The sequence below is a fragment of the Polypterus senegalus genome, chromosome 3 (assembly GCF_016835505.1).
Source record: "Polypterus senegalus isolate Bchr_013 chromosome 3, ASM1683550v1, whole genome shotgun sequence".
Classification (NCBI taxonomy): domain Eukaryota; kingdom Metazoa; phylum Chordata; class Cladistia; order Polypteriformes; family Polypteridae; genus Polypterus; species Polypterus senegalus.
This window is the reverse complement of record NC_053156.1, coordinates 101,269,473-101,295,296: the sequence shown is the minus strand read 5'-3', so window position 1 is coordinate 101,295,296 and position 25,824 is coordinate 101,269,473. Positions and strand designations below refer to the sequence as shown.

The 25,824-nt window shown below is 35.3% G+C and overlaps 1 protein-coding gene across 1 annotated transcript in view; it reads left to right on the top strand.

The window, feature by feature from the left end:
- Positions 1 to 23,640, top strand: part of arhgef10 (Rho guanine nucleotide exchange factor (GEF) 10) — a 222,789-nt gene extending 199,149 nt beyond the window's left edge. The window contains exons 28-29 of the mRNA XM_039747694.1: positions 16,864 to 16,986; positions 21,804 to 23,640. Of these exons, the coding sequence (XP_039603628.1) occupies positions 16,864 to 16,986; positions 21,804 to 22,306 (626 nt within the window). The 3' untranslated portion in view covers positions 22,307 to 23,640. The remainder of the gene's footprint in view (positions 1 to 16,863; positions 16,987 to 21,803) is intronic.
- Positions 23,641 to 25,824: the final 2,184 nt, after the last annotated feature.

The following is a 25,824-nucleotide window of genomic DNA, read 5'->3' as shown; positions in this document are numbered from 1 at the left end:
GTCATCCAGCTGCACTCCCAGATATTTAAAGGTCTGCACCCTCTGCACACAGTCACCTCTGATGATCACAGGGTCCATGAGGGGCCTAGGCCTCCTAAAATCCACCACCAGCTCCTTGGTCTTTACACTTGGCACAATGAGGTCAAGTAAGTACCATTCTCCTGGCAACTGCCAAACCCAGACTCGTCCATCGGATTGCCAGACAGAAAAGCGTGATTCATTACTCAAGAGGGAATGTCTCCACTGCTCTAGAGTCCAGTGGCAGTGTGCTTTACACCACTGCATCCAATGCTTTCCATTGCACTTGGTAATGTAAGGCTTGGCTGCAGCTGCTTGGCCATGGAAACCCATTCCATGACGTACTGTTCTTGAACATTTGGAGGTCTGTAGCTATTGACTCTGCAGAAATGTTCTAATAGAAAAAAACACTAGTGTAATTTGAGCAAGTCACTTAACCTGAGGGAGTAGTAATTGTAGAAAAATGTAAACATCTGAACCATAGCTTTTTACTTGAAAGGTATTTCAAGATGGTGCTAACTAAGGAAAGTTGCTGTATAAAATAAAAATGTAACTATATTAATTATTTATATCAATCTGAGCAATAGTTACAGTGAAATTGTGTCTACAGACATCAGCAAGACCAAATGAAAACATATGTATTTTCTTGAGTATACCATCTCAGAAGACTGGTAAAACAATTATTGCATAGAGAAACTACTGAAATATTCAATTAAAAGTAAAGACCTTGATATGATGCTCCTCATTCAGTGAATTTACAAATTAATAAAAAATTACATTTGCTAGATTACCCTGAAATAAAATATCTTAAATGATTTAGCCACACACAATAATTTAAGTCATTTAAGTAATGCCATATATTACCAAATTGTTAAAAGCATTTTTAAATATCTTAAATTGACTTTTCTTTTGCCTGCGCAACTTTTAGATTAATTATAATAAAAGAGTTCCTGGCCAGCAAAAGTTTGCTAATGGTAAGAGCCCAAGCATGTTGTTCCAGAACAAGTAACAGGTCTCTAGTATTTAGACAGAGCTACCTGACAAAATGACAGATCTGTGCATGCAATTGTGAGAAAGCAGAGGCTGCTAGAAGACAATGAGCCCCGTATGTGAACTGACTGCTCCCAAGGGCAAAAGGTAGAGGCTCCAGTATGGGAGGAAAAAGTGTTGCACCTTGGCTGGAAAAAGGTAATATTTCTCCAGGATGCTAGAGGACATGCAGCATCAAAAATAAATGACCCCATCTCCAGAGAATGAGGATGACCACGGAAAACTTCCTTATCAATAGTGGCAGCCCGTATACAATAATCATGCAGCTTTACCTGCACTAATGGAGGCTTAACTGTCTCAGGAAATACGAGGTATTTAAGTGCTTTCATTAGCTTATAAAGACCAGTCATTAATAAATTAAAAACTATGTTGAGAAAGAGAGGAACAGAATTATTACATCTTAACAATCAATATGAAATACTTATACCCCTAGGCGAAAGACTGTTTATGGTAAGGACTGGTATGTTGCCAGTTATGAGCCTCTAGCATCATAGCTGGTAAAGTAACTAACTGAGAAACATAAAGAGTGTTTAGTTAATTTTCTGTTTATGTATTCATTTGTATTCTTTCTAAGTTTGTTTTTTACTTGTGTATTTAAGACCTCCTTCCACCTTACAAAATTACCACATGATCCTTATTGCAATGTATTCTGGCCTACGAAGGGTCCACCCACATCATGTTTAGATATATATAAATGTTAAAAGTAGTTATGTAAGAGATGTTATAGTGAGAACTTTTAATAATTTCAATTTAGAGTTAAAAATGCACAGCAAAGCTCATTATCAGCTTTGTACCAGCTGCCCGTGTGCAGAACTATTTAGCCTTCCAAATAGGCTTTAGCTAGAAATACCGCTAAGACTGTCCATCTATTCTGATTTTATGCTTTACTTTTCCTGTGTTGCAAGGTGTTAAATCTTTTCCAGGGGTGTTCTGTTCTTGCTAATCAGTCGTCTGTGATCCTGTAAACAACCATCAATGGAAAGACATTACATTACCAAATAGAGTATTTAGCCTCATTTACTATTTTGAACATTTCATTTTAGCAGTTTCAAAGTATTCTTTTCCTCCTTAGAATTGAGAATATGAGAGTTGCTTTGTTAGTCACTGACATCAACACTATTATGGTAAACCAAGTATATAGTCATGTCCTGGGATATCCTTTTCACCCTGCTCCTCATAATGGTTTATCACAGCCTTGTGTATTTCTGTTTACTGGTTTTTATTCTCCAATCATCATGTTGTTTAACCTGTGCTAATGGAGGCTTAACTGTCTCTAGAAATATGAGGTATTTACAGTAAGTGCTTTCTTTAGCTTATAAAGACCAGTCATTAATAAATTAAAAAATATGTTAAAATAGAAAGGGACAGAATTATTACAGAGTAACAATCACTATGAAATACACTACTGTGGCATAATTGTATTTGTGGTTCTTTTGTGAAAGAGAACATTATGAAACAGCAGAAAACTAGTAGTACAACTTTATGCACAGTGGTCTTTTTAGTCAAAGTGTATAAACTTTCCCTTCTGAAAGCTATTGACATTAAATACTCCATTTAAGTCCATCAAAGATGCTTTTAACCATGACAGGCAGCTTTGTAACTCTTGTTTTGCAATCTATCTTGTTAAAAGATTAAAATGTCCAAAGGAACATAAATGCCAAAATTAAAATGTTGTTTTGAAGCTTGTTTCCTTTGTGATCTCTACCGAAGTGTAGATGAAAGAAAAAAAAATGTAAAACACCTACAGAACATCTGTAGTTTGTTTAATATTGCGAAACATATGGTGACCTTGAAATGTGTGTGCTTCACTAGGATTGTTTCACCTGGATTATGACCTTGCTACTTCAACTTCCTTCCTTTGGTCTTTCATAATTTGACAGTTGAAAAAGTTTGTGACGTTTATGTTTTCTTTCTGGATAATAATGGACTTAGCATGGTGGTTATTTTTAAATTTAGAACACAAGGCATTATTAACACTTGAGCTGCCAGAACATTCAAAGTCAGCCACAAAGAAAGGGCCTAATTGGGATAATTTTATGTACCAAGTTTCTCTGAAATAATGTGCTTGATATTAAAAAAATGTTTAGAATGGGAAAAACACAATTTGACAGAAATACAAACATACATTTGGATCAATGTGCAGAATACCCTGTGGTACGGGGAGGAGTCCTTGTTAGTGCTCTAGTGTTGGTTGAACAGTAAAATTGTACTTGGGTACTATGGAATGTACAATTAACTATACAGAATGAATAACTTAAATATACTAATTGTACCATTCTTGCATATGCAATCTACAGACGAAAGCAGCGTCAACTTATACTTCTGACCAGCAACACAGTGAACAGCCACTATCATAACACACATTATATTTCTGTGCCATGATGGTGCTGAAGTTCACCTTAAAAAAAGTGAAAATTTCAGTTTGAATTTTGTCATTTAGGACAGTATCATTTACATTTTTAAAAAACTGAAGTCAAAACTTATAAGCAGAGTTTTTGGTTTAATTTTCTTTGTTTCAGGGTGTAATTAAACTAAACCGAATGTCATTAATGCCACCCTGCCAAACAAGAGTACTGTCACTGTAATTAAGATCATGGACAACAGAATCACATTATTTCAGGAGTGAAGCTGGTGAAAATAAAAATGAAAATCCTAAAAATTACCTACTTCTGGATTTGTATTTTAGCATGGTTTATCACAAACCTAGTTATTTATTACATGGTATCATGTTTATCAAATTTATTTTCAAAGACCCCCTGACTTTCAGGGTGTCCAATGATTAATTGGGGCACCCTCATGTTTAACATCTTGATTTGGAGACTAGGCAGTTTAAGTGGCTTATAGAAAGTAAGCTGGTGGGCCACTTCCCCCCGTGGAGCTTTTGATCTCAATAAGGCTGATGAGTGCAGAGATTTACATCCCTTTCAATTAATTCATTAAAGACCAGTCCAAGCCTTTAAACAAATAAAGTTTTGTTATACTATTTTCCAATCCATCTATCCATCCATTTTATAAACCTGCTTTATCCTGAGCAGTGTTGTAGTGGAGCTGGAGTTTATCCCAGCAAGCATGCATTGGGTGCAAGGCAGGAACAATCCTTGGACAGGGTGCCAGTCTATCACAGGGTGAATATAAAAACAAAGACAAATTTAACATCACCAGTCCACCTAACCTGCATGTCTTTTGACTATAGTAGGAAACAGGAGCACCCAGAGGATACCCACGTGGGTATGGTGAGAATGTGGAAATTCCACAGTGGGAGGACCTGGGATGTGAACCCCACACACCAAACCAGTGTTACCACTGCACCACCATGTTGTCCTATATAAAGAATCATTATTCTGAAATTATTAGAAAATTTTAATATGAAATGTAGTACTTTTTAAAACATCTTCAAGCACAATTAAGGCAGGCAATGAACTTTTATCAGACTAATGAAAGACACCATACTTTTTAATTCCTTAGGTACAACTCAGCTTTGTGCATTTCACAGAGGTGATAAAACTAAACAGAATGCAGCTTTTTATGTGAAATAGAAAACAGTTTTTTTTAAAAAAGTAACCCATTCTGGGAAAAAAAAATCTAAATAATTCATTATAGTTGCTTATTCATTATAGTTAATATGTGTCACCCTTCTGCACCCCTAAGTCAGGGCTGGACACCTGTTTAATAAATAGTGTAGTTTGACATACCTTATGAATTAATTTGCGGAAAACCTTATCAATGTCGTGTACTTTATACCCAATATGTTTGCTTTTTGTTTGCATGTGTAAAATCAGCAATTATTCAAAGACGTTTAAAAGAAACGTATACAAATGGAGACTGGAATAATGGGCGGCACGGTGGCGCAGTGGGTGGCGCTGCTCGGGTCCGCTTCCCGGGTCCTCCCTGCGTGGAGTTTGCATGTTCTCCCCGTGTCTGCGTGGGTTTCCTCCGGGTACTCCGGTTTCCTCCCATGGTCCAAAGACATGCAGGTTAGGTGCATTGGCAATTCTAAATTGTTCCTGGTGTGTGCTTGGCGTGTGGGTGTGTGTGTCCTGCGATGGGCTGGCGCCCTGCCTGGGGTTTGTTTCCTGCCTTGCACCCTGTGTTTGGCTGGAATTGGTTCCAGCAGACCCCCGTGGCCCTGTAGTTAGGATATAGCGGGTTGGATAATGGATGGATGGACTGCAATAATTATCTATCTATCTATCTACTTTATTAAAGCTACACTTTATTACAATTTATTTTTATAATTAATTGTCAATTCTTACCATTTTTTCTTCTAATTTTGCTGCTCTCTTTATTGTATGTTTGTGTTATTTACACCAAACAGTAATAAAGCAATTAATGTGTAGAAAATGTTTGTGTGGGTCAGTGTGTGTGTATGTCAATATATCAAGGTTACACATAATTTCTTCCACCTGTCTATTTTTATAATGCTTTTAATCTAGTTATGGCTGTCATTGAGATAAAGCAAATCCCAACATTTTTGGAAACAAAAGCAGAAACCAGTCCATAATGGTGTGGCAGTCCATTGCACAGCACATGCTCATACACACTTACCACAGTTAAGAGTTTCCTATTAGCTTAACATGTTTGTGCTTCATATAAGTAATTCTTGAGAGTTTAGATCCTATAAGGAAAACAAGAGTGTTCGGAAGATAGCAGGATAAAGTTAAATTGTTCATTTTGTTCTCCAATTCTAAGTTCAGCATACTTAGCTGTTCTTCATGTCCTCCATTGGTGCATTTACAATTATAAAATGTTGTATCAGCATTCATGTGCAAAGATATCTTTTACTGCCATGCTGCATATTTATGGTGTTATTGCTAATCTTCCTTTTCAGCTTTTCCCACTTCTTTGTGGGGTCAATTTGCTTATTTAATCTTCTTCAAACAGCTTGGCCCTGCACATCTTCCCCAGTCAAACCATTTTCCTTCAGATCTTCTTTTAATTTATCCATCCAAGTCCACTTTTCTATCCCTCATTTTCTCTTCCACTGTACCTCCACTCCTATCACTCTTTTACCTACATATTCATTGTCTCTCCACATCACATGTCAATACCACTTCAACCTAGTGTTATTGTTAATAAGTAGTACTTTGTTGTTTATTACAGTTCATCTTCTAAACACCTAACAGGAATAAACATTATCTAATTGAAAGCTGAAATCTTGTCTTTGACCAAATATGACATTTTTTTCACTTAATTCATTCAAACACGTATAATACTATTTTTAAGTCCTGTTTGCATGCTGTACTGGCTCGAGTATTCAACCAGATAGCTTGTGGTTCCATTTTGTATGTACTATAGCTTTCTTTTTTGCTAGATTTTTTTATTGAGTTTCTCTTTTATTAGTGTGCACTCTTACCTCATCATTTGTGAAGTATGCTCTGTAAACAGAACAAAAATGTGAATTGTCTTTAGAGATGTAGATTAAAAACAAAGAAATGGAAATTGTCTAATTAGTGCACTAAATTACAGAAATCATGGTTATGTTTTTTCACTTCTTCTTTACTATAGAAGTAACATCCCACTCTTCTCTATTCAGACATAGTGGCTCAGTGGCTAATGCATGCACTGTTGCTGGTTTACATCATACAGTTTTTTCAGAGTGATCCTGAAGATCTCTTGCCTGTGCTACATAATCAATCAATAAATTAATCAATACATATATAAACAATTATGCAAAAATTATATTTCTGTAAAGTCAAATTGGGTAGTGTTCAGTACATAGAGGTGTTATATGAAAAAGTTGTTTCTTTGCTTTTGTGTTATTAGTCTAATAATTTGCTTATCATCACAATACTCTAGCCACAGTATCGCAAACACTTTATGCACTTGGCTTTTGCTGTTTGTTATTCAAACACTGTAAATTTCCACAAATGCCACCGATCCTTTTTTATTTACCAATCTGAGTGGCTGCTAACTTGTTCCAAAGAATTGATTTCCTATTTATGGAATTCACTGCTGAGATGTTCAGCCAAGTACTCAAATCTTTTCACATATTTGCATTAGCTATTGAAAGACCTGTAATTTAGATTGTTTTCCAACACTGTTTTATTTACATTATGCTTTATGTCAGTAACTATAATTTTGCCAGCACAGGATGCTTATATACAGTATATTAATTTGAAACCTAATATGTATACAGAGTGAAAGAAAACATAGAAGAACCAAATAGTACATTAACTGTAGAGTAGACTATCGGCATACTCTGCAAGGTAGATGGACTTGCCCAGAATAGAGTATTCCGAGATTTTTCTCTCCCTCAATTTAATTCTTAGACTCCATTCCCAACTTCTGGCAGCTCTTAATGTCTGCCATTAAACCATTGTGCAGGTAAATGGTTGCTTCATTTGTTGACTCCTATAAAGACATAACATGACAAGATGACTTCTTTCTGATCCCAGCCATCACTGCAGTTCTAGCCAGCAACAATTTTTAACAACCAATGGCACATTTAATTTTTCCACCATTTGCCCTGCTCTGGAGTCAGTAAGATACAGTTGCATTTGCATCTAACATAATTTTGTATACTTTACCCAAGTAGAGGAACAGGAATGCAGTCTGCTCCATGCCATCCAGTACTGTTTGTCGCTTTCACAGTATACATATTTGATGGCGTATTTTAACACAAATATTGTATTGCCTCATAGCAGTCTGAATACTTTCTGATCTTACAAAAAAAATGATCTATGTTTAATACTCATTCTTTTTCATGATACACCCTGTACCCATGCACTCCATGATTGAGTCCTGTGCAATTTAAGCATACCCAATCTATGAATAGTTTTCAACTATCCATCTATTCACTATCCATCAATTTCTTTACAGTCCTTTTACATTGCAGACATGCAGGAATCCAGAATATATCCCTAAAGCATAAGATGAAGGGCAAAGAGATAACCCTGGACATGACACACTCACACATCTACAGTTATTCATACTAGGACAGAGCAGAGTTACTAGTCAGCTTAACTCTTATCTTGGATGTGAAGGAAAAAATAGATGCAAAATTGGCAATATGTTTTTATAAATGCATAATAACATTTGTGAAGAACTGGGCAAAGAAATCTCTTGGCAGAATTGTATCAAAAGTATTAGTGATATTGTTATTAATCAGCATTAACAGTAAGAAAAGAGCTGCTTTTCTGCTGCCTCCTCCTCCCATAAAAACGGTACAAAAGATTTACAATAAAGGAAAGTGGTGCTTTGCATGACTTCATAAAGAAATTTGGAAAGGAAACAACAAGAAGTTAATGCTGCAAAGGCTGAAATATAAAAGCACTCCAAGGCATTTTGATCTCTTAAAAAAGGGTGTGGAGGGTTTGATAATATCTGACTGTGAAGACTTTGTTGTATGAGAGACAGAAGTTGAAAGAGTTCTGTCTTCATAAAAGTGATCTTCATTATGCTCTTTTCCTCACTATACTAGCTTTCATTGCCAAGAGCATCTTTTTTTAAAGTTGTCAGCGAATCTGAACATTGCTCAATTTCGGCTTTACTGCTAGAGCTGAGATTTGTTTTACATTGAGCAATACAGTCTTTGTTCCTACAGCAACCAGCTGTTTGTGAGTATCTAAGAATTGCATCAAAACTGCAAAATCATAGTTGCTTCTTCACCAAAAAATAGTTTTCTTTGATACAATTATATTGGTTTCATAACATTACAAATTCCATGACGTACTGCTCAGTGAAGTAAACTGATTTGGATTAAACATTCTAACACAAGTTCTAAATAGCCAAGAATAATATTACCCACGGGAACAGAATGAAAACATATACTTATCTTTTTTCATGTACTCAATGTACATACAGTAGTATTTTTGGGTGGAGGGTAGAAGTCACTACAATTCTGGGTGCTTTGAAATGCTGAATATTTCCTTTTATCAGCTGTAATATACAGTTTAGCACTGCTGGTTGAGTTGTCACGTGTTTATGTTGGATGTTTTATTACCCATGCAGTCAGTCGCATAAGCCATGAATGTATCAAGATTTTTGAGGGTTTATCATTGAGGGACAGAAAATGTAAGAATGTGTATTCATTATTAAAGCTGGGATGGTACAAATGAGGTATGAAAATGCATTACAGTTAATTTTATTAATTGGCATGCATGATGTGTTTTCTTTGTAATTTTTCTTCCATATATCATTGTTTTCTGTCACAGTTTTGCATAAATTGTGTTTTGGAGGGTTTTTAACTGTACTGAAATGTCTTACAGTACATTGAAGGTTGTATTTGTGTTGTTAGTTATTTGTTTCACAATTGGAATAGACTAGAAATAAATATGTGCCATCAGATAAGTATTTGGGTCAGAGAAGCTTAGCACGCTCTAAGGATGGTGTCTCAGCTATAAAGGCTAACAGTAATGTCATTATGGTGTCTGTAGTTCTCATTGTTTGATTTGAAGTTTTCACTTATAGTTATATCATATTTTTGTGTTGTTACTGACTTTTTTTGAATAATCCCAAACAGATCCGCTGATGTTGAGACAGTATGAATGCATACAAGAGTGAACCTTTAAAAGCAGTTCCATCAATGACTGATTCCTGCCTTGTGCCTGTTGGTATTAGTATTTGCTTCAGCAAACCATTATTCTGTCCTAGTTCAGGAAATTGATGGGAACTTTTTCTTGAAAGTTGGCAGCACAATCTTCAGCAGCATTCCAATAGTCTAAAAGTGTGTTTTTTTATCTTGTAAAAATGTATTTGTTGTCTTTTTAGTAGATTTATTTGGCTTCTGCAGTAAAAAAATAATGTAAAATGCTTGATACTAACTGATGAGATCTTATATAAATGTTTCAAAAATATTTGGAAAAATGGAAAGTTTAATGTATCATATACTTTTTTTTTTGCATGTTCTGTAGGTTAAGTATTATAATGGTGTATGTTAACTTTGGTTTCTGAAACTCATTTGATTGCTGAAGATATTTGGCAGTATAATCTAGATTATCCTCTAAGAGGTTGCCTGTGTAACTGCTTCTCAGTAGCTACAAATGTAATTATAAGTCATCTTTGGTGGTCTTGCTTTAGGTCCATGGTAGCTGCCTTGTGACCTTCACAGAAATTCACTTATGAGTTATCTAGTTATTCTAAAAATTGAATTATGTGCAAAGTATAATTTAAATCTGGTAACCAAAGAAATATAAATAGTAGTTGTTTCTCTGTGTCACCAAGAAAAAGTATACTTAGGGTGTTTTCTGTCTTTCTCAGCCTGCATCTTCTCTGGGATGTCAACAGTAGTAATCTCTGCGTCTCAGCAGTGCCTACTCCTCAGTTATCAACAAGTCCTAATTACATTGCTTTCTTCTTCACCTGCAACATCTCTAACATCTTAAAACAGTTCAAGATTCCTAAAATATCCTCTGACTCACCTCTGTGTTGTTCTTCTCTTTCCTCGTTCTCCTTTGCAAATGACTGGCATTTCTGAACTGCTCTATAACCACAGACCTACCTATTGTTCATTGGAGCCTATTCCTTCACATCTTCTGCAGTCCATCTCTCTTTCCTTGACCCCTTAAATCTATTTCTCTTTTTAATCCCTCACTGACCTCGGGTATATTCCCTACTGATTTCAAAAAGTGTCATGTGATCCCTATTCTCAAGAACCCTTTCTCAGCCCATGTGCCATTTAGAATTACTTTCTTGTTTTGCTTCTGCCATTCCTGTCCAAGACTCTACGGTGCTTAGTCTACAAATAACTCTTCTCTTATCTTTCTGACAGCTATCTACTGGATCTTTTCAATCTGAGTTTTGCAAGTTTCGCTTTTCCAAAACTGCATCGCTTTCAGTCATAAATGCTCTTTGATCACCTTGAGCTGCTTCTCTCTAATCTGTCCTTATCCTTCTTGACCTTTCATCAGCTTTTGATACTTTTAATAACTCCTTGGTTATTTCCTCCCTTGATAAACTGTGCATCTGTGGTTCTAGTTTTGACTGGTTCAAGTAGTATGTTTCTATCCAAAAGTGTTCCTCAAGGATAAGTGTTTGGTTCACTTCTCTTTTCTCTCTACATTTACTCCATAGGTAATGTTATTTCTTCTCATAGCTTCAAGTACTACCTCTATGCTGATGCTGCACAGATGTTCCTTTCATTTCCAACTTGCAACCCAGATGTTTTAACCCAGATCTCCAGCTGTCTGTTTTCCATTTCATTCTGAATGATTGCTCATCACCTTAAACTTAACTTTTCAAAGTCAGATATACTGAACTTGCCAGCTGATACTCTTTCCTCAGATTTGTCTCTAAACATTACTCCTAAAGATAGTCACCCTTTCACATTAGTTTTTCAGAAATAGCGGCATAGCTATCATTTCTTTTTTCATAATATTCAGGGGATCCAAAATTATCACACAATGAATTTCACGCAGCTCCTTGTTCAGGTACACCGGTTATCTCTTGGCTGGACTATCGAAAATGGACCTCCAAATCAGAACACACTGTTTTTGGCCACTGAGGCATAAAGGAGAACTCCCTCAGACCACCTACCAAAAAGACTCCTAACCTTTCACTGCAAGCAGTGATGTAATGTGCAGGTACAAATTCTTTGAATCTGCCACATTTGTCACCTCTCTGATCAAATTCAGCCAGAAATCTTACAGGGTGACATTCCCATTCTTGTGTTGTCATCCACAAAGCAAAGGAGGTGATAGGTAAACGTGGGTCGCTAGAGCTGGAGCCACCATTTTTACCTTTCAGCCAAATGTCTCCATTAGCCAGCTGCAGATGTGGGTGTCTTAGCTTGTGACACTGTGTTCCAGGACAGCAACCTTCTTCTCGGCCTTGCTGTGCACACCACCTGCTACACTCAAGGAGCCACATATAGACATTCATTTGATATGCTAAAGGTTTATATTTTTAATGATATTAAGATTATTTTTCCTTTATACTAATGTTCTTTCCATTGTTCAGATGAGTGAATGGGTATGGAATAGCCTTATAATTTTTGCTTATGTTATGTTAAACAAAATGAAGGTTGTGCTTTATATATTGTTGCTTTTCTTTTCAAGCACTACTCAATATATTTTTTTAAAGTTCATGCCCTCTACCCAAATTATACCTCAGGTAAACACAAGTCTCTGGTTAGGTTCCTTAGAAGGCTATGAATCACTTGAACACTTCAGTAATTAGGGTGCCTCATTCTATTATGGTTGAATAAGTGTATACTCATTTCAATGTGTACACAATGTATGGTTTTTAAACTGTTCTTCACCAAACAAATAGGAGGTTTCTGAGCGCCTTGATTATTTTAAAACTGAGAAGGAAACATAGTTCCTTTTGTACTTTGATTACTTTCTTCACTGATGTCAAATACCTAGCACAAGCTGCTACCCATCCTCAACAAACAGACCTGCTGAAAGGGATTTTGTACCGACAGTATATCTGAATTAAAATGAAGATGAATGCATTTCCATTGGTGGAATGCCTGAAGCAAAGCTGAGAAAGTCCTGTACAATTAAACTCAAAAGGCATCAACTAATTTTCCATCCATCCATCCATTATCCAACCTGCTATATCCTAACTACAGGGTCATGGAGGTCTGCTGGAGCCAATCCCAGCCACCACAGGGCGCAAGGCAGGAAACAAACCCCGGGTAGGGTGCCAGCCCACCGCAGGACATGCACACACACCAAGCACACACTAGGGACAATTTAGAATCACCAATGCACCTAACCTGCATGTCCTTGGACCGTGGGAGGAAACCGGAGCACCCAAAGGAAACCCATGCAGATACAGGGAGAACATGCAAACTCCACACAGGGAGGACCCAGGAAGCGAACCCAGGTCTCCTAACTGCGAGGCAGCAGTGCTACCCACTGTGCCACCGTGCCATAAACTCATTTTTTTTTTCACTATTTTCTTTTTTTGCAACTATAGTTAATCAAATATGAAAGCTGAAACACATACTGTATGCCTAAAAAGGAAATTTACAACTAGTCATAGTGTAATCAAAAGACCAATTCAAATCAACAGAGTGAATCCTGCACCATAAAATAGAATTGCAGAAAACCAACAAGAAAAGTAAGAGTAAAAAGCCTTGTGTAGCTTCAAAAAACAAAAAAAGGACATGGCAGTTTTCAATGAATAAGTCTTTAGTCATTTTGTTAGTCTTTGTATACTATACTTTTTTTGACAAGTATTTTAAAGGAATTTTTAACATGCTGAAGGTATGTTTAATGAAGAGGTGACTTAATGGTAGTTTTTAGTCCTGCTCCCTCACAGCTCCATTATACTGCATTTTTCTCTGAATGTCACAGTTTTTCCTCCTATATCCCAAAGCCATGTGTTGTAGCTTAATGGTGATTTTTGAGTTGCTCCCTGACGTGTGCCCAGTGTTGTTATGACTTTGCATTTGGAATAAGTTGGTTAAGGAAACAGTAAATGGAATAAATAAAAAAGGATCTCTATATAAACTGTTGGAAGAGCAGCTGTGATTCCAGAGGTCAAGATGTCAACCAAAAACAGTATTCATCTCAGTTTTTCTTTTAAATGTTGTAATTATTTTTAAATATAATGTGCCATACTATAATAGCTAAAAGCTTAGAATAATTTGAATCTTTTTGACAGCCAAAACTTCCTCTTCAGTAATTGTGTGACTATTTAAAACATACTCTATTGTGATTGTGTAGGAAATGGGCAAGGAGTAATCAAATCCACAATACAAGGATCCTGTAGAATGCCTAAATTTAGTTTAAGACTTTTTTTTTTTACTTTTTGTTTATTTTTCAAATTCACAGTGTTAGTCAAACAACCAGTTACCAAGAAAGTTTAATGTAAGACCCCACCACCAGCACTTTGCATGTGTTTTGTTAATAATATGAGCTAAATTGATTACCATAACTTGAAAAATTGAACCATGAATTTACATTTTATCAAGGCATATTGAATAGAATTGAATTAAGCAATTTTTTGGATTTTTATTCTTTAAAAATTAGGATGGAAGAACAAACATCTACTGTCTTTTTTTCGTTGTGTTTTATAATCTAGAAAAAGAGATGAGGAAATCAGGGTACAGTAAAGTCCTTTCCTCCTCACCCAGGAGGTTTTGTATGTTCATGTCTGGTAAGGGAATGATGTCAGTATGTAACACCTCAGGTGCTCAGTCTCAGCATGTTTAACATGCAGTGTTTTTTTTTTCTTTTTTCAAAATGCTTCTCTTCATTGCTGTGTGTGGGATTTTTTCTTATTCACTGACCTGTTTCTTAATAATTCATATTATTATTTACAGTATGTCTTTTTAATTTATTTTTTATTCTTTTTGAATAGGTTAAGAAATATTTTAGTCTTTAAATACAACCAGTTTCAGATAATGCAGAGTGTATACTGTATGTAATTCAACAAGGGTCTGCCATTGGTGTCTATGTATTTTCTTGCATCTAATCATAAACTGTAAAAATCACGTGTGTAAGAGACACTGTTTATATTGTATGCATTCTTTACATCAGAGAATAGTGTCTTTATGTTATTTCCTACAAGTGCTAAACCAAAGGATGAGACATTTAAAGCTATTTGCTCTAGTTCATTTTTACTGTAACCCTGGGGACTTTCCTTTTTTATATATGCATTGATTTTTCAGCCTTTGTTTCACGAGACCCTAAGCTTTGCTGGTATCCATGGCAACTCAGGAGCTTTTTCACCATTTCATAGCTTGGAAGCACCATGCCCTGTTTTAACTGATCTTTATGAGACAGCATGTATCTTGGACCAACACACTGTCGTAGCGTAACTCAGCAAAAGGCAAAAAGAAAGCCAATGGATTGGATAAAGCAGCCATGCTTTTCAGCAGAGCAGCCCCTACTACAGATTGTTTAAGAATTTCACAGTGTTTCCAGTCGTTTATCTGTGTACCTCATTTGTTAAAGAGCTATTGGTAGCTTAACTCACTAATATATATTATTCATATACTGTATTTACATGTGGTGTTGTGTATTTATTATTATCAGTGTTGTCATCATCATCATTATCATTACCTAAAGTGATTTGCAATTAATGTTTTTATGTTAATATGTTTAAGTGTTCAACACGAAAGTAAAAGTTAACAGGCAATATAGAACAGAATGTTTTGATTCCCAAGTATTGTTGTAATGTTATCCTATAGGTACAGTATGTGGCAGTACTTGTTTCTGTCGTACAACCCATGAAACTGGGTACACATCGCACACCTGTTTGCTTTTTGTGCGCATGTTCTTCTCCTTGTTTGCATGTTTTTTATCCTCCATTTCCACAAGTTTTATTTTCAAATTCAAAGTTAGGTTAAAAGACCATTCTAAATGGACCCTGTGTGAGTGTGGATGTGTGATTTACTGAACCCTGTAATATTTAGTTGCCTCCTGTCTTATACATAATGCTATGGAAGTAATTCAGTAATACCCTCTGTTCATAATTAATGTAACACAGATTTACTTGACTTTTTGCTGCAAAGAAAAGAATCTGAAGTTGAAGTTTGTACCTTCTACCTGTGTCACCAAGTTTTCTCCAAGTACTCTGGTTTCTTCATAGAGAATTTTGGAGAAATGCAGATTAGGGCAATTTTATAATTGGCCGTGTTTGAATGATTGCATCTTATGATGGTCTATCACACACTCCAGAGTTGGCTTCTGCCTTCTACCTAATTCTTCCAGGGTATGTTCTCACTCACGTGTCTTTGCATTTATATAAATGGATTTCCAAAACTGATATACAGAAGCAAGTGAAGACTTACTGTATATATAAATCGATTTTTTTAACTTCTTACCTGCTTTTCCCACTCTTTAAACACATCTTTGTCTTGATTCCCTTTATTATCATGAAATTGTCTCATGGCTATTCTTTTATTCAGACAAAAAATGCTTGTTGTTTCAGTTTTTTACAGTTATAAACTTTTCATGAACACCAGATATTTTGAAACCTTACCTGCTTTTGCTAGCCATAGAAAAAAATGTACAACTTGCGTTTTGTACAGTCATCTTTTAGACATAACCCTTCAGGGAGCTACTTAACTTTTCACACTGTTTCTTAATGGATCTATATATACAGAATCAAGTCTGCCATCACTATACTCCGAATCTTCTCACCTGTGTCGGCAATCGAAAGGTTGCCAGTTTGAATCCCACAAATGACAGAAGTGATTCCACTCCATTGGGCCCTTGAGCAAGGCCCTTAACCTGTAATTGCTTCATCTTGGGTATGATGCTAACCTACATCCAGTTCTTCAACTTGCAAGGAAATCTCAGAGGCTGGTGGCAGGATTGGCACTCCATCCACTGTATAAAAAAAAAAAAAACCTCTGTTCCATTCCATTTGAACTAGTGTGGTGCTGCAGTTGGGTCCTAATTTTGGATCCTGAGATGGTCATTTGTATGGAGGGTGTGACAACGTACTATATCAGTGCATACTCCCAACCTCTCTCCTGTCTTTCTGCCTGTCCATCATTAACTGTCGTATCCTCCAGTTCATCTCTGGCCTGACATATGGTGCATTTTTCTTATTGTAGATTTTAGTATGCAAAGAAAAAAATAAGACATTTTAAGTAATATGCTTCATAAAACATTTTATCCCTTATTGAATGTTTCATTTTATGTGGTTATGAGCAGTGTACAAAGAGCCCCTAATACTTCATTTTCTGCTACTTATAGATAATTGCAGTATAAAGTTTTTGACGGTTATTTTTGTAATCTCTCTGTTCATTGTTTTCTATATTAATGTAATAATCGTGCTATCTGCATTTTGCCAGTTATTTAAAAAGATAGTGCTTAATATTATGTATTATCTTCTACAGTATATTGTGATTGTCGGTATGTCATTTTTGATTATTAACTCTTAATTTTGTAGGTCAGCAGAGGGTTTCAGTGACCAGCCTTTTAGTGGGCCATGGCATGTTGATGGTTGGAACAAACCTTGGAATCATAGTAGCATTACCAATTCCCAGACTACAAGGCATACCCAAAGTGACAGGTGAGATTTTGTTTCTCTAAAATAATATCATTACTTCCTCATCAGATACCTCTGAAGCATCTGCAAATGTAGCATGTCTCCTTCTTTCTTATTGATTGGTAACTGGATAAGATGGCCAGATTTCCTGCTGTCTCTTTTACACATTCCTATACTATTATATTCATATGTATAAAGTTCATAATATACTTTACTAGCCATCCCACGCGGCTCCACCCACGTAGTAGTGAAACCTGACAAACTTTAAAAATCAATAAACAAACAGGTATTGCTAGCTAAGCAGGGGCAAGGAACACACCAAAACGAAGAGGTACAGCGACTCAAACGGAGGCTGGCCCATGAGTGAGGAGGGCCCTGCCTGGCTCCTTACTCCTGACATCATGCTTTCCAAGGTGGGTAGCCTCTGGCTTGGAATAGTGTGAATATTTCGCTCCTGCAAGCAAACTATGATTCATAGCGTGATGAGTGAAGTCACAAAATCAACTGGAATGTTCAAGCAAATTATAGAAAACAAAAACGATCTAAATGCATTAAGTAGTTCTCTCATGAAAAATGGACAGACATACAGACAGACGTTGGATTTTATATATATATAGAGAGATTACAGAGGAACAACCTCTTATTAAAAAAATCTATTTTTCAAACAAAACCATTTTATTTTCTCTGGTAGCTGTATCTGTGTGCATACTTAAGAACTGGCATGTAGCCAGGATATATAGCTTTCTTATCTCTGTAATATCTTTGGAGACCAGCAAAGTTCTATCCCTCATGGAGCTGAGAAAACCATTTGTCTTTCCATTGTAAACAGAATTTCAGAGTACAAATGCAAACACAGCAGGCACATCCTTTACAGTTGGACATAGCAATATAAAAAAACATTTTTGTATCATTTTAAAAGGCATGGCCCTGAACTACACTCCTTCTCTTTGATATTTTTCTTTTCAGAATTTTCTTCTGATTTCAACATTTTTAAAAATCATATAATAACAAGAACCTATGGGTCTGATAAAGTCTTGTTACAACTCAGAGGGCTAGTTTAGACAAGGAATGGGAGACCAGGTAACTCGAGTTATACACCTTACTGGCATATCTCAAAGTCTCAAAGTTTTTGTTTAACTTAATATCTGAGTAGCATGATGGTGATGTAATGTAGTAGTAACTACTCCAGAGACCCAGGTTCAAATCACTGCTGATCACTTTATTAATGAAGTTTGCTTATACAAAACTCCACAAAGTTTTATGGTCTTGTGGGTTTTTCTTATGATACTCTAGCTTTCCTTATGACATGTAGTTTAGGTTGACTGTTGGATGTAAACTTGCCCAGAGTGAGTGATGAACTATGCTACTTCCTTGACCCAGAAGATACTGGGGTAGACTCAGTTTTCCATGTGTCCTTGTAGTGAATTAAATGAGTTGAAAATGTGAATGGATGCTGCACTTTAATAGCATGTATTTTGCAGTTAATAGATTTGTAATTGTGATTACACAGAAAAGTGTTATTTCACCTAAAAACCATTTAAATTACTTCTTTTTAGTAGCTGTTTCATTCATCAGTGCAATATTCAAATTGTGTACATTCAAATACCACTGTAACATAAACGTGAAGAAGAAAAAAAATGCTGTTATGAATTGAAATGTTTTGAACTGAACTAAACCCATTTTTTATGGGTAGACATTTCACTGGCTTGTAATGATTAATGATTATTTTACTCTTCTAAAGTCAAATTCAGCCTGCTACAAAAAATAAATAAATGAACACCTATCTAGATGAAAGCAGACCTTTGTGCACAAGTGAATTACCAATGTATTTGTTCCTTTTTGACATCTAGCAACTGCACTCTATTCTATTTTAATCAGACAACTTTGCTACTCTTGAAAGCTTTTTCATGTGCTCTTTTCAGACGATTTCCTCCACAGATGATTTCCTCCAATAACACAGTTTTCTTCCTGTTAGAACCACACCCAAGTAATGTGGCTTTTTCAACTTTATTATCACTGGGCAGACATGCAGAAGATGCAGATAAAACTTGAGAGCTGTAAAAACTTTGCTCCTTTTACTAAAGTTTTTGTTACATTAAGTAAAATATTAGACTTAATCAGACTCTTAATTGTCACTGGCTGTTTGAGCTACTTAGAACACCAAAAATACTTCATCTTAAAATAGTTTCTAATAAAAGAAAATTGTCTTTAAAACAGCAAAGCACAGCAATTAACTTTTGTGGTAGGTTAATGTAATTCTTATCAGGGTAATGCTTCCTTGGTGGATCATTTATTAATTTGAAATATGTAATTTGGGACATTTTGTAAAACGTTTTTCTGGTATGTATGTATATATGTGTATTATATATGCTTGTGTGTGTATATATGTAAAAAATATATATATATATGTATGTGTGTGTGTGTGTGTGCCTTAAATGAGACACACATATACTTACAAAGTAAGCAGGCTCAAGTAGTTGCTATCACAAAGAACTGATGTACATCATAAGGGGTTGAATTTCTATCACTATATCAACTGTAATTTAGGAGACCTTCCTTGAGAGTGACAGTAAGTAGGTCTTCGTTTTCCTAAGGGTAAGGATTAGAGGAAATTGGCTGTGGTGCTGCACAGACACTGTTATAATGTCCCACGGAAGCTTTAGAAGTAGATCGAAAGATAAAGTGGTTTTAAGAGATGCTGGGATGTCAGCCAGTACTTGTCATCTGACCTTCTGTATAAGAGAAGGATCACAGATGGCTTGTGAGCATCAGGGATGATTTGAATTTGGCATTCTACTGGGCAAAAAGGAAGGATTTCAAATAAATAATTAATACTAGGGTGCCCACATGCCACATGTATCAATTCTTGATGCTTTTTAAAATTAAGTATCCCTGAAAATGTACAATTCTATAAAGCAGCTGCACATGATAGTGAAATCTACTCCAGGTAGGTTATTGCTGAAATCAAGTGCACTATCTGCTCAAGAGTAGGCATGCTGTTTGCAATATTCAGCTTCACTCACTATGTAATGAAAAAGCACCAGTGAGCACATGGGCATCAGTTTAATTTTAGCATTGGTAGATTACTGCCTTAACAAATGATCACATTTATCCTGCACATCCATTTGGGTCTGGGCGTGCAACATTGCGGCTCCGTGCAGTCTGCAGTAAATTGTATTTAGATGAATAAAAAGGTTTGTTCACATTAAGCTGTACAACAAATACAAAGCCAGGTGACATTTCAGTTAACCAATTGTAAAGTTAGATGATCAATGTGAAATTTTCTCTGCCACTCCTGAAGTGTTGTAGCAATTTGCTGTTATAATGAGGGCAATTATTATGGTTTCCCAGATCCTTGACTGGAACTTATTTTATAAGTCATCTGCTTGAAGGCCACATTATCTTTGTGCTATTGAGTCAAAAGTTCTCATTTTACATTTTATCATTACAATTTTTGTTTTGACTTTTTCTTTGTATGTTTACAGAGCTGATACATAGAAAACTGGTGCCCAATACTTGTGTTGTATTTCTTTTTCATTTTGAGTTAATTGTCAAACTAAAAAAAGTTGCATGGCACCTCATTTTTTCATTTTGCTAACAATGTTCTTGAAAATTTGTCTTTAATTTTCAAAATTCATTGCAAAATGTTCAAGTGAAGGTCTGATTCCTAACAATTCTTAATCATGCAAATTAAAGTTTGAGACTGGATGTGCATAGAATCGAACACTGAAAAAATGCAAACATCTTTAATGTATATTCAGTTGAAAATATGTGATTTAGTAAAGCAGTGAATCTTTTAAAACTTGGAGCAACAGGGGGTTGCATTAATTAGCACTTCTTAATCACTGCCCTAAGGTCCTAGGTTCAAATCTTGCACCAAACGCTTTCTGTATGGAAGCTATTGTCCAGGTTGGAGTGAGTTTTTCACCCAAATGTCAGCATAGGTGCACTGTAATCAATGAATGGCACATTTGTTTTTATTTAAATAAATGCATTCTACTTAATGTGTCTATTTGTGGAAAAAGAAACACAATACAATTTAAAGTAAAATTCTTAACAGCTTTCAATACCAGACAGTCATTGTTTATGTTTTCATACTAGCAGATACTGTATGTTTCCATAATTAGTGTCAAATCTTTATTATTGCCATTAATGCCAAAAATTATGCCACCGTCCTGTCTTATTACTGAATTCCTAACAGACACAATTGATCAATTACCTGCTGATATTTTGTTTTTTTTATTAATTGACACTAGTGTACTAAGAAAACACTGCATTTTAGTAGTTTATCTCTACTAGACAACTACACTTGCTTGAGATTTTTATTACAAAGCATTTTTATTGTATGGTTTACTCTTGCCTTTAGATACATGTTTAACAAAATTTCTAATTGTCATTCTTCTGCACTTAGTCAATGTTCACCATGAGACATAGGTGTGCATTTTAATTGGGCTGTGTATCATTACTGTAACTGTATAAAATAGTGTAGCCACTTGATCTGGACAGAACTTAACATGTGACAATTTTTAATAAAGTATGATGACAATGGATGATTTCTGTTAAACCAAAATTTAATTTCACCAGTGTCTGCTTGTCACAGCCATTTAAGAGCTATTCTAATAGGAAGGGAAATAAGAAAAACAGAGAGACAGAATATAGAGCTGTGAACTAAATGTCTAAACGCACTTATTTTTGTTTGTAAATGTACTGAATGCTAAACAGGCAGTTGTTAATTTGTAAAATTACATGAAAACAGTATGGGTAAGCGTTCAGGCATTCTGCTATACTTCACGTTAGCTAATGTTTAAATTAGTATGTTTTTGTATTTTTTTCTTCTTCAGGGAGAGGACTGGTTTCATATCATGCCCACATTGGTCCTGTGAAATTTCTAACAATGGCTTCAGTTGTCAGCAGTAGGAAGCACAGAAGACCTTCCATCAGTAGCCTTCCTTCACAGTCTGACTTTAAAGAAATAGAAAAAAGAAACAGTTCTTCAGATGGATCCCAGTCATCATTGACAAACAATAAAGAGAAGGGGGTCTGGCTAGGAGACTCCAATCGATCTATTGCACAACAAAGTACTCTTTCATCATCTTCAGGGTCTCTCGCTTTATCCCATGGCTCACTTGAACATGGCCCTGAAGATGGTACCATTTATGAGCTTCTGAATACTCCAAGCTTCTCTAAAAAAAGCAGGAGAGTGCGAAAGATGAAAATCAGTTCTGTGTTGGTTCTTTCTGGTGGGTTGGGCCACAGAAGATTAAATAGGAAATTAAAACAGCAGCGGCAAGAAGATCCAGTATCTACAGTCATGATCTGGCAGATTCCTCTCATCAACAGCTGAAATAGCACAATAAGGGGTATAAAAAAGTCATCAATTAGCTTCTAAATTATTTGCTTGTGACATATTTGATATACCATATACTTACATCCATTCTATGAAGGGATTTAAAATAATCTAACCAGTTTTTCTCTACACCCTTAGTTTGGCAAGTCTTTACTCAAGTAATTAAGCATACCTATCACATATAGTTTACTGATGTTTTGCATGAAATTCTTTAAAAGAACAAAAATGATGCATGATACAATGTGTGTTGGGTAACTATTTTGATAAAATGTAACCAGGATGAAAAGGACAAACCTCATTGTCACATGCTATTTGTCATCTCTATTTCATTCCTCAAAACCATACCAGGAAATTATCCCAATCAACACTTTATTTTGTTTTCAATCTGTTAATCTTAATTTAATGTAACACCATCAATGGGGCACTTTACAGAGCAATATCAAGCTTACTTGTAAAGATTTAACAATATTTTTCCCAGATAAAAAGTCAGCTTTTCAAAGCTCCTCTTTTCTTAAAGTGTAAGTAAAACAGATCAGTAGAAAGCTTAGCAACTCAAAGGCCCTCCTTAGTTTTTCATTTTTCCTTTACTACTAGTATTGTTACATATACAGAGTACAGTGAAATTCTTACTTGCATATTCACTCATCATGCACTCTGCCATTATGACATGCAGTGAGAATGCAAGAGCTGTTTAATTAAGAATTGTGTGTAGTAACTCAATATGTACCTTATTAACAATACAATAAAACATTTTACAGCTCTACTAATTGTAAAAAAAGTAAAATATCAACTTTATTCTAATGCTTAGTAAACGTGACTTTAAGTAAGATAACATCAGATTTCTCTGTTTTTTTAGCAAATACGTGAGACTTCATAAAGAAAGGAAAAGAATGGAAATTTAACAGCAGTTCCGTTGAGGAGGGTTGCATGGGTCTGTTGGCCCCATTTTTAATTTTGGTGTTCTTAGGTATAATCCTGTTCTTTTAGTTTGTTAAAATCTTGTAACTCCAGACCCACCTATATCCATCATTCTTAGCTGTTTATTGTTTTTCTTCAATAAACCACCCTTTATAATCTGTGGTAGATCAGAGGCTTTGGGAAAGAGGAGCAATAGGGAGATTGTTGGAGTTTTTAGCTGAATGATTTTCTCTTGCCTTGTTTTTTATGTTTCTAAATAAATCTGTGGAACAGGTAAAAATAATTACATATATGTGGATTAATCTAATTTACCTTGCACTTGCAAGTTGCCTGACTTGCAGCAAAAAATAAAAATAGTGTATGTCTGGGTGCATAAGAATCTGTGCTGGTATCCAGAATGTTGCCGGTTCAAATCCTGTTACTGCCACTACTCCAATGGGCCCTTAACCTGCACTTGTTCCAGGGTCACCATACAATAGCTGACCCTGCATTCTGACCCCAAGGGGTATATGAAAAATAACAAATTTCTAATACAAGAAATTGTATAAGGCAAATAAATATATATATATTTTGTTATATATATATATATATATATATATATATACTGTGTATATATATACAGGTATATATATATATATATATAATATATACATAAGGGTGCATCTCTGACGCTCGCATATGTGGATTTCACTTTCACCAAACAATTCTTTTAATTCTCCAGATACGCCTCTTCATTGAGAAGAAACACTACTTTTCCCTGATGGCAACACGAATTAAACGATCTACAAGTCTCCAACTTAAACTTTAAGTTATTTCACTGAGTAATAATTTCCATTTGTTTGCGGTCTTTACTATCATTTTTTTGAGACTTTCAAATTTTAGTACTTTCATTATCTCTAACCTGCTCTGCATGTATATCGCGCCAACGTTTTTCAATTCTATACAATGTTCTACTTTTTCATCTACTCTGTCTTTTATTTCCCACCCCAGGCGTGGTTAAATCTCTTGTCTTGCGGGACATGAAAGTATCTCTCTGAAAAAGTCATGTCTCGTCCCAGGATTTTTTTTATTATTATATATATATATATGTATACAGTAGATATATACAGTATATATATGTGTATGTGTGTGTGTGTGTGTGTGTGCATGTATATGCATGTATGTATAGGTATACGTATGTGCTATAAATTGAATTCCATCAGAAATACCCCCAAAACTTGGACCATATAAGCATCCTTCATTAGTTATGAAGGAAATCTTTCCTTACAGCTTTAATATGCAGTAATAGATTCTTATACTAAGTGCCTCTTACATGTAAAAATCACATAACTGGAAACTGACAAAGAGGGACCTACTGTTCCTGAAGAGCCCCAGACTTCAGTATTTAAAGTATGCTGCTGTGTAGAAATGTACTGTAATATAAGGACAAGGAAGGTGCTCAGTCTTAGTGTTGTGCATTGATGGGGACAGCAAAGCTGTCTTGGAAATATTTGCCAAAGATGCTTCCAGTAACATTTTGCTTTGGGAATCTTAACTTGACTCTTATTAAAAGTAAAACAAATTCCATTTGGCTGTTTGTCAGTAATTGCATGGAAAGTGCACATAGCGCATTTTAGCATTGATTTAAGAGGCATACATCAGCTTTCCAGCGTCACAGCAGATTTCAAAGCTTGCTGCTGTAGAATGTGAGGTTTGGCTTTTATTCCACAAGCAGTATGAGATATGTTATTCCTAAATGGGTTTGTTTGTGTTCTTGTTTTTAAACTTGTGGCTGAGATGTGCTGTGGTGCTCACTGACCGTTTGCTAAAGCAAGGCTGCCAGAGGAAATCCTACTCATGTGTGCTTCATTAACTGTTTATTAATTTTGAAACCCAAAATATGTTTTCATTTACAATAAGTTGTTGAAAATTTTTTATGAAAGTGCCTGCATGTTTAAGACCACCAAAGCTTAATTTCACTGCACCAAAATACTTTTTGTTTTATACCAAAAAATGTTTTATCCAGTAATGTAAATGATGGTGATATTTTACAACTTTCATTCATCCCATATCTAAGATTGTATATTGGGCTTATGATTTTCTGTTGCTGCTGTTGGGGAATAGTCGTTACGGAAAGTACTAGCTAACTAGAACTATTTATGAAATTTAAAATTTGGCTTTGAACGTTAAATGACTATTTTCTTTATATTGTCATAATTATTTTCAGTTTCCCATAATATCAAAATATATTTTTTCTATTTGTGCATATTTTATATCAGTACATTACCCAAAATAACTGTTTAGTTAATGGGCTGTCATAAGAATATTTATTTATTGGAAATTGATTCTTAAAATTACTGCTTTTGAAAAACTTTTCCATTATGTTATTGGGCATTTTGACAAAAAATTTAACTTGATTAAGTTTTATTTTATCTGTTGCTATGTTTTCTTCCTATACTCTGTATCATTCATTTTAATAACTAGTTTGCCAGTTAATATACGTATTTTAAACTAATATTTTATTGGCATATTTTTGATATCAACATTTTAGCATTTTATATGTCACTCCTTTGCTTATTTATAGTCCTGTATTTCTTTGTATTCATTGCATAAACATT